This window comes from Trachymyrmex cornetzi, unplaced genomic scaffold, assembly GCF_001594075.2.
Source record: "Trachymyrmex cornetzi isolate Tcor2-1 unplaced genomic scaffold, Tcor1.1 scaffold108, whole genome shotgun sequence".
NCBI lineage: Eukaryota > Metazoa > Arthropoda > Insecta > Hymenoptera > Formicidae > Trachymyrmex > Trachymyrmex cornetzi.
In genome coordinates, this window is record NW_017295631.1 from 244,038 (window position 1) to 254,424 (window position 10,387).

The 10,387-nt window shown below is 26.5% G+C and overlaps 1 protein-coding gene across 1 annotated transcript in view; it reads left to right on the forward strand.

The window, feature by feature from the left end:
* The first annotated feature begins 1,941 nt into the window (after positions 1-1,941).
* Positions 1,942-10,387, forward strand: part of Nep5 (M13 family metallopeptidase neprilysin 5) — a 10,398-nt gene continuing 1,952 nt past the window's right edge. Inside the window, exons 1-15 of the mRNA XM_018506364.1 lie at positions 1,942-2,254; positions 3,886-3,955; positions 4,080-4,177; positions 5,256-5,309; positions 5,461-5,518; positions 5,859-6,049; positions 6,256-6,490; positions 6,628-6,877; positions 7,363-7,639; positions 7,787-7,945; positions 8,104-8,339; positions 8,594-8,703; positions 8,794-8,852; positions 9,477-9,525; positions 9,706-9,892. Coding sequence (XP_018361866.1) covers positions 2,239-2,254; positions 3,886-3,955; positions 4,080-4,177; positions 5,256-5,309; positions 5,461-5,518; positions 5,859-6,049; positions 6,256-6,490; positions 6,628-6,877; positions 7,363-7,639; positions 7,787-7,945; positions 8,104-8,339; positions 8,594-8,703; positions 8,794-8,852; positions 9,477-9,525; positions 9,706-9,892 — 2,049 coding nt within the window. The 5' untranslated portion in view covers positions 1,942-2,238. The remainder of the gene's footprint in view (positions 2,255-3,885; positions 3,956-4,079; positions 4,178-5,255; positions 5,310-5,460; positions 5,519-5,858; positions 6,050-6,255; positions 6,491-6,627; positions 6,878-7,362; positions 7,640-7,786; positions 7,946-8,103; positions 8,340-8,593; positions 8,704-8,793; positions 8,853-9,476; positions 9,526-9,705; positions 9,893-10,387) is intronic.

The window sequence follows — 10,387 nt, forward strand, 5'->3', positions numbered from 1 at the left end:
TTCCATTTAATTGTTAGCTTTCTAGTTAATAATTTTCTCTAATTATAAATTAATAAAATAATAATATTCTACACAATATTAATATAATTATATATAACATTTTTCAACCGTTTTATTTTATAAAAAGTTAATTAATTCTTTTATTAGATTTGTTTTATCGGTTTGTTATTTATACAAAAATAACTAAAATTATATTATATAACAAACAATTTAATGTGAATTAAATTTTATGTATAGAATAGGGAATATAAAAAATTATATGTATGGAATAGGGAAGTATAATGATATGATATTGTTTATTAATTTTATTTCAGTAGAAATATCATTTTTTAGATAATTTTAATAAGAAAAAATTTCTCTTTCGGGCTTATCTTTTATATTTGGCGTGCGATTATTTTAAATCTTTGTTCTTGAGCCAGATTGGAAAGTACAATGAGACTTATATATGCAACTAGAAGTTCGTAACGGAAGTACAATTACATAAACGTTTACTGTACTTTGTAACTACCTTGAGGAAGTGCTTTTACGCAAGCGAAGCTTCCTAATAGCGTGGCTATAGCTCGCAGGCATGTGCCAACTCTGTTCGTACTATATACCAGAATAATAATTGTTAATTGTTTCGTTTGTAATCCGATCACTATCAAGATACGACTGATCGCGTGCGAAAGGTGTATTTCACTTTGCGCAAGGTGGAAGTAACGGAAATTGTTACGAAATCGTTACAATTTCATATTTTCCTGCGGAAATTCAGTTGAACGGTACGAAATAAAATGATTTGAAAGGAAATTAAAAGGCTTAGGCGAGGGTTATTTATTACTGTCACCATTCATGTCTAGTTAACATCATTATTTTAATATAATACGTATAATTTAAATTGAACTTTTAGAATATAATTCGATTTAAGGGTATGATTTTATGAGAGAATGTTAAAGTCTTAAATCCCTCTTTATTACTTTGTTCCATTTTAATTTACATATACGACTTTAACTTCTACGTATAGACAAATACCATTCACGAGACAAGTCGAGCACGATTTCTAATCTGATTCGTGACACAGGTATAAATGGGAGAGCGAACAACGTAAATAATAACATTCATTGATTTACGATTAGTCAGCGTGAACTTCAAACGAATTATGGTTTCAAAAGAAAAACAATATCGTTTCGAGGTACAAACTGCACCTGCGCATTTAAGGAACAAACATTATCTTTGCAAATGTAGTAACCTTTTCCTAATATTTACTGTAACAGAAAAAAGTAATTTTATTGTCTAATGCATAAGCATTGATAATTATTTGTACACATTTTTAATTACTTTTATTTTGTATAATAAAAATTATGCAATCATAAAAGTTACAAGAATAAAAAAGTAGAAACATAACAAATTTTATTAAATAGATTCATATTTTTATAAATATTTTAAGTATTACGTTAAATAATTAAAATTAATTTTCTGCCCCCTCCCCCCTCCCACACACACATACATAAGAAAATTAATAAAGTACACTGTAAAAAGAAGTGTTTAATTTTAAGATATTAAAATATTTTATCCTTGTCTTTGGCTTTTAAATACTTAAATATATTTTAATTTCAAATTTTTGCAATAAACAAAACACTATATATTTGAATTTAAACACTTAATGTTTTAAATTCAAACACATAGTGTTTTGTTTATTGAAAAAGTTTAAAACTAAAACTTCTTTAAATGTTTAAAAAACGGACACAAAAATAAAACATTTTAATACGTTAAACTGAAACACTTCTTTTTTTAGTAAATTTGTAAAAGAGTTATTTTTTTTTATATGACACGTTTGAATGCTTATTATATCAGTTAAATAATAAATTTTGTATTTTTTAAAAATTAATACACATTTTCTTAGAATGTATAATACAGAAGAAATTATTATTTAATTTTTTTATTCCCAGTGGAGATTCTTGCATCATTCTCGACACGAGCATAAATTATTGTATTTGATGATATCGAAAGGGTTGAAGTCCTACCAACAATGATGCTCAGAAGATACCGGGTGTCATTCATTTTTCACAAGCGCGTTACGCGTGGGTGTTATCGCGGATGGTCGGAAGGGAAAATTGACATTTGGTCGCCGTTGTTATTGGTTCTACGACGTACGACAAGAACCACTGGGAAAATGTGAACGTATGGACATTCGACGTTGTCTGTCTGACTCGACTCGGTGTTCAGTGTCGTCAGTTCGATCCGGTCAGTGGGCCATTCAGCATGAACAACGAGCGCAGTAAGTTATATTTTTATACGCTAGCTTGTCTATCTGACTTTTCTTTTCCGGTGCACCATATGTACGTATATAATCCAGTAATGTTCCCATAGCCGGTGATATTTTAAAGTTGGAGTCAAGAAAAGTTACCGCAGTTTTTACATTACGAGCCTGTTATTCTTGCTTTTGCGACTGCGGATATAATACTAACAGACGTAACAATAATGGAAAAATAATATAATAATATAAACTTAACCGCAAAATTACAAATTAATTTTTTAATTTTTAATAATAATGTCTCTTTTTTTCAATTGTATTCTTTTATATCTTCCATATTCAGAAATAAAATAAATATTTATCAAAATAAATCTAATAGAAAAAGATGAGAAAAAAGCACAATTAAAAAAAAACACAGTTGAAAATTGTGTAAAAAAGTATACTAATACGTAAATCCTATTTTGTTGCTAAAATTTATATTTCGTGTTTATTTAATTAGCATAATTGAGGGGATGGACGGAATAAAGGCACAATTCTACTTAGGTCCTTTTTCCGGCAATTAGCTTTTTCATGTAATATTGATCATAATAGAGGAGATTTGTAATATGTAACTTCTTAAAGACATTACATACATAAATTCATTTAATATGATATCCATTTATGTATAATAAAAAAAGTGGTAAGATATTTTAATTTCTATTAATATCAAGATTTTGTAATTAGGCCTTTATTCCGCCCATCCCCTCAATTTTTTAAAATACAATTTTATTGTTGTTTTTATTATTAATAATAAAAGCATTATTTGTTTAAAATGCATAAATTAATATAATTGCACAAAAAATTTTACTGTGTATTGTAATATTGAAAATTATGTACAAAGGTTATATATTTACATAAAAAGATTTCGTTTATTTGAAATACTTTAAAAGAAACAGAAAATTAATAATCAATTTTGATATTTTATCCAAAGAAAACTTTTATTTTATCTTTAATTGTTTTTTTTAATTTATCGAACGTTAAGATGACCCTATTTTGATATGCGATAACAAAACTAGGCTATATGTGAAGATAGATATCTACTGTTAATAAACGTAAATCATTCAATAGTTTTGACATTATAAAATGAAATTAATTTTTTCAATACAGTATTTTATAGTTTCTTATAATAAAAAAAAAGTATATTGTATATGATAGAGATAATTCCTATTTAAACATTTTTTTCTTTATTTTTGATGATAGTTATTATTTAAATTTAATAAATTGCTTTCCTAAAAGAAAGGTATAAAGTTAAAATATAAACTGAAAATTATTTAAACTAAATATGTGTACATATACATATAATTTAATTATTTATTTGTAAACAGTTTATTTATTTTTTAAGTATGGTATTAATTTCTTCATTACTTAAAAATTATAATAATATTATTACAAATATCTAGGAAATAATGTAGATATATACATCATAAACAAAGACTTACTTTTTAAAATAAATAAAATAAATTAATAGACTTTTATATTAATAATATAGGCAATGAGAGTACTTATTCTTTTAAACATGCAGGTAAAATTTACGTAATAATTACTGCTTTTTAAAATGATATCGTAGTTTGTCTCACTGGTGATTACTATTGTTTTCATATTTTTTCTGTTTTCAGAGAATGAAGGGTCCGTTTACTCAGTCGGAAGCCAGAATCACCTGGTGCCGATAAGATCCAGGAAAACCTTGTTAGTAAGAAAGCGAGATTGACAGTTTTCTCTCGATAATAATTCATTAAATTGCGAACATACATTTGTTCGCTGCAAGTAGATCAATCAGAGTCTCCGCTAACTAGATTTATAATGTTTATAGTTTCAAGAAGAAAAGTCAGATTTCCAATCTGACGCTGATAATTTTGTTCGTTCTGGTGGGTGCCTTGTCCATAACAGTTATGATACTCGCTGTACTTTGTAAGTTTCTTCTTTAATATATCTTATTTATTATAGACGGGATTATGTTAAAAATATATCTATTATATTATTATATTGAAATATTGTATATGTATATATATATATATGTAATTATATAATTATATATTACATTAAAATATATTTTTTTGAAACTATATATTATGTATCAATCATTAAAAAAAAAATATATTATATTTTTAATTTTTTAACAAGCAAAATATAAATTACTATAATAATATTATTTAGTATACATACATTTGTGCTAAGAAAATAATACATTGAAAAAATAAGAAAATAATATATTAAAAAAATAATGCATGCAAATCGGAATTAAAACATAAACATTTAAAATTTCTGAAATGTCATTGCATTAGTTATTTTATGTGTCTCAATATCGTATATAAGTTCCGTAACTGTGAGTTCTATTAAAATTATAGTAGGTATATATAACTCCTTGTAGCAGGTATATAACAACCGGAAATACTTTCCCGTTTGAAAGAAATGACTCAACTCTTACAATGCTTTTATATATCTTCTTTGCAATTACATATCCTTGACAAATTATTGGGAAACCATTTAACATATCTTCGATCGCTATTGACATTGTGTAAATATTTTAGCAAACGTGCCTATGGATTGTGCAGCGTATTGTTTCAAGGAACAACTTTGTTGCGTGCTCATCGTTCTTATGCGATAATTTAGCATTCTACATGTGACCGTGATTTCTAAAATTAAGCTATATATATATTATGCAAAGTATTCCTTAGGATTATCGGACGTTTTTCAAACCACAATTGATCTAATCCGAGCATAGTTTCTCCACGATAAAATTATCAAAATGCTTTTCGATTGAATATATTAAAGATAAATAACGAGATTATATAATCTAATTAAATTAATTTAAAAAATGTACAAAAGAATATTAAAGTACATAAAACTATAATAAGAAATAAAGACATATAAAAGATAATTAAATGAAAATTAGTATATATTAAAAATTAGGAAAATGCAATAAACTAACAAAATTAAAAACACTCTTGAAATTTTTTGGATGCTCTATAGATACATATTGTTGCAGATGCGTGTAAAAATATGATGAAGATATGTGATAGCGAGGATTGCGTGCGAATAGGTAAGTAGTACTGTTATTATACTAATGGGGTGATTATTATATAAATTTGCACTATTATTTACATAAACAAACATTATACAAAACGATAAAAAAAGAAATATATGGAATTACTGTCCTGGAAACAATTATTTATTCTTCTTTATCCACCTAGCTGCTAGTTTGAAGGAATCTATGAACGAGTCTGTAGATCCTTGCGATGATTTTTATCAGTGAGTAGATTTATTGTCGGCACGGCGTGCATGCTATTGTTATACTTTAGTCATGTGATGCACATCTCGTAAAATGTATATATCATACACAAAATTCCAATATTATATTCTTCAAATTTATTATTTCTGTGTCACACAAATATTGCACTCACGTATTTCGCTTTATATGAGACATTAATCATGTCACAAATATATCCACTTTTTCTAGAATAGTAATTGACGCTGATATTTTATTATTATTAATATACTTATTTCATTAATTTATAAACTTATTTAATTAATTAATTTATAATTTATACATGTATTATCTTGATAGTGTGCGATGTTTTTCTCTTTTTAGATATGCGTGCGGTAGGTGGCCGCAAGAGCATCCTATTCCGGATTCCAGCCTGACGAATTCTTGGTTCAGCGAGCGCAGTAATCGCATGTACAGAAAGATCAGAGATCTACTAATAGTCAATATATCTGCAAGTGAGGTACCGTGGGCAGTGATGCAGGCCAAGACTCTGTTTACCAGCTGTATGGACTTGTGTACGTTGCTGTTTTTGTTTAATTAGGTAGATGTCAAAGAAACAAACGCTATAATTAGAAACATATATATTAATTAAAATATAATACATACAATATTCAAGTTATAATTAATAATAGTATGTGTAAAATATATCGTAAATTAAATTTTAATGTTATATAAATTATCTTTTAATTTTGAATATTTCTTATTAGAAGATAAATTTCAGATACCGTGAATGAACTCGATTTGTCTCCAATGTTCGACTTGTTGAAGTTATTAAATTTACCGATGATACCGTTTGTTACCAATAAAACAACTAATTATGTCGAACAACTTGCCAGCGTAAAGAAAACTTTGGACCTTGACATTTTCTTTGGCTTTGAAGTCATACCCGATCCAAAGAACAAGAGTAAGAACGTATTCTATTTACATCTTCCGATTCGTTCCAATCCTTTTCTCACGTACGTATATTTTTATTATATTTATAATAATATATTTATTTCATATTATTATTTTTAAATATTTTGCAAATTACTTAATGTTGTAATTAGTACACATAATAACATATTTATAATAATAATAATAATAATAATAATAGCGATAAAGAATTGGAGAAGCGGTTACAAACCATCAGATCGCGATTGCGAAAATTAGATGAGTTAGATGACGAAGCCGTGTTGAGCGAGAACGAAGATGCCGAATTTATCTATATGTTTGATGTTATTAAATACATTATTAACAATGGCACTGATAATAAATGCACCTCAGATAATGAATCGATATTTGAAGATGAAGAACTAAAAGACTTTGTTAAGGGGATTTACAACATTAGCAATCTTTTTTATGACGTAAGTATTTTTTTTTATTAATAATGAATTCATTTGGATACACTAATGGGCACTGGAGCATATTAAAGCTGTACACTGACTTAATCTGACGATGAGTGTAAAAGTGAAATGTAAATATTTTGAATTATAAAATACATATTTTATTTAACAGCACAACAAAATGTACTGCGAGTTCACGATTTAACTTGTTTTTATATTTATATTAATGTTAAACATATCTTTATATCAATTTGTATACAACGACTTTAATATGCACTAATGCGCATTGAGTATGTTTACTTGATTTCGCAATAAATAGTATAAATCGAATTTAACAAATGTTATTGCGTGAACAATTTTGTTAGAATAAAATTCTATTTTTATCATGCTCTATAATATTTGTTTGTAAAATTTTTTTTAAGTGCAATTTCTAAAATACAATTAAGATTGAGAACAAAAAATTATATATTAATTTAAGAGAATACAAGAATTTAATTCTTTGACAGATGGCTCGTGCAGATCAAAATCACAGTATTTCTGTAGAAAGCTTGAGTGATAGTGATTATATGCTAGTAGACGATCTACAAAAATTGACAGATGATTATGTAATAGATAGTAATTTATCTCTCACGCCTACACCGATTTGGCGGCCCTTTATTGAATCCATTTTTGAGGGAATCGATAAGTTGGATCTTGACAACAAGGATAAAGTTCTCATTGGTAATCTGGAGTATTTGAAAGATGTTGCATTATTATTAGCTTGTTTCGAGGAAGAAGTCCTAGGCATGTATAATATATACTTTTGATTTATAATATACATATAATAATCCAGTAAATAATTGACTTAATTACATTATTTTTGTTGCTATTTAAATTTAGTATTCACTTTTTAAAAAAATGTTTCCAAAATTCGAATTAATGTTGATTTAGAAAGCTACATTTGGTGGACGGTTGTGGATATTGTGGTGCCCCACGCTTCCGAAAAACTCAGGGACATTTGGAACAAGTACGTTAGCAAGGTAACAAACGTGGAAGTTATAGGCGAATCAAAATCGTTATTCTGTGGATCAATTGTCAATAAATTAATGGGTATCTATTTAAAACTTCAATAAATCTTTTCGTAAATAATATGCAACACAAATGCATCAACATCTAATTTTTTAAATAATACTATATTTAGATTTAATAAACGTATCTTCACAATGTACTTTAGCTGCTTTCAATTAATAATGTCCATTGACTTTCAGGAATGGCTGTATCGTGGCTGTTCGTAGATCCGAAATTTCACGAAAATAAAGTTAACAAAGTACAAGAAATGCTAGAGGATATAAGAGAGGCATTTGGCTCACTTGTCGCTAAGACGGATTGGATGGATCAATCGACGAAAACGGCAACACTCAAAAAGAGCCAAAAAATGGAATACGAAATTGGATTTCCCACGTGGCTCTTTAACGAGGAGAAGCTTGATGAATATTACAAAGGCGTAAGTTTTTTGTGAAAAATTAATTATAGTAGTTACAATTTTTTGACAAAATAAGTGAACAATTTGTTTTGAGAAAATTTTACGCATTTAAAATTTCTCATTTAATTGTATTAATTTATTATTATATATACATATATTTACGTTTATGTTTATTTTTATAATATACATATATTTATGTTTATTTATTTTATCTTACAAAATATAAAAGCATTATTTATACGTAGTTTGCATAACATCTATCCATTAATGTTTAGATAGATCTATCGGAAACAAGATACTTAGCGAACATGGTACAAATTGTTCAAGTGCAATTGAACAACACGTGGACAAGCCTGCACGACGGAAATATATTCAACGAGTCATAGTAAGTAAAAAATTTTGAAAGGTATATTCTGTAAAAATTAGTACTAAGGTTTTCTTTTTATACATGCTCCGCTTTATTATTGGTGATCAGTTGGGCAACTGATCCTACTGATGTAAACGCATTTCACACCTTTCAACTTAATCATATAAGTATGTAACAATTTAATTCTTTATTATTAAAAAAATGATTGACATACATACATTATTAAAAAAGTATGTAAAATTATATAAATATGTATAAAAAATATGCAATTTTTTTGTAGTGGAAATATATAAAATTTTTTTTAAATTAATATTAATTTGTATAAGTATTTTATATTAAATAAAAAATTACCCACAATAATAATAGTTAGTATTTTATAATTTTTATGTAAAAATTTTTGTAATATTATGTATAATACACGTATTGATAATACACACGTAATACATATTATATTTGCATCTTTATGTTCGTACATATAAAACACAGAAAAATTGTACGTAATTTTTTGGCAAATTTTCTGTTTAATATAAAAATATATGTATATATAAAAATATATGTGTATGTATTTACACAATTACATATATTTATTACACATATTTACACAAGACTGTTTTTTAAAAAATAACAGTCTTATACGTTTCCACATAAATTGTGTAATTATGTGTTTAATTTTTCATGCTTTTTTACAGTATAAACATGTTACATTGTTACTAATCTGCTAGTTGAAAAAACTGTCTTTTTTGATTGTTGGATTAACATATCCTTTCTTTTTTCATTATTTATACATGCAGCCATACCTGCTGGAATTCTTCAATTCCCATTTTATGAATTGGGTCTTGAGTAAGAATAGAAATAATTATTTTTATTATTAACTTTATGTAAAAAAAAATAATACAAAAGTAAATACCTTTGCAAGTAAAAAAGAAATGTAGAAAATAAATAATTGAAAGTATGAATTCTTTGTAAAGTCATTATATAATGAGAAAGAAACAATTTGTATCTTTTTTTAAATAATTGCAGGGCTTTAAATTATGGCGCCATCGGCACAGTACTTGGACATGAATTAACCCATGGATTCGACACTAGCGGTCGGCTTTATGATGGAGATGGAAATCTCCGGCAATGGTGGACCAATGAAACCATTTTAGAGTACTCGGACAGAACTCAGTGCTTCATAGATCACTATAATACTTATTACGAAGTCGAGGTAAGTCTAATAACCTTATTATAAAACGTTTGATATTAAAAAAGTTTATTTAGTAAGACTCGGTTTTTTAAGAAATAAAAGAAGTGATAAAATAAAACAATAAGAGAGAGTTCAAGTATTAAATAAATAGATAGCATAGATGATTTCTAAAAATTGTATTTAAACGTTATTTAAATTAAAATTAAAATATTTAAACAATATCTTTATTTTAGGTCGTATTGTAAGAAATACAATCAATACTAGAAATTTAAAATGCTTAATACAGTCGAAGCTGGATCTTCGTTGCTTAAATAATTCAATCTTGAATTACTAATATATACTATATATGTACTTGCATCTATACCATATTGTAGTCTTTTTCAAACTGCGCGCCGAATTATTTTTCCGGACTAAATAAATACAATTAAAACTACTCTAGTAATCGCGAATTAAATTGACAAGCAATTTAATAATTTGATGCTACCATCAAGCATTATATATTATAAAGATGTTAAT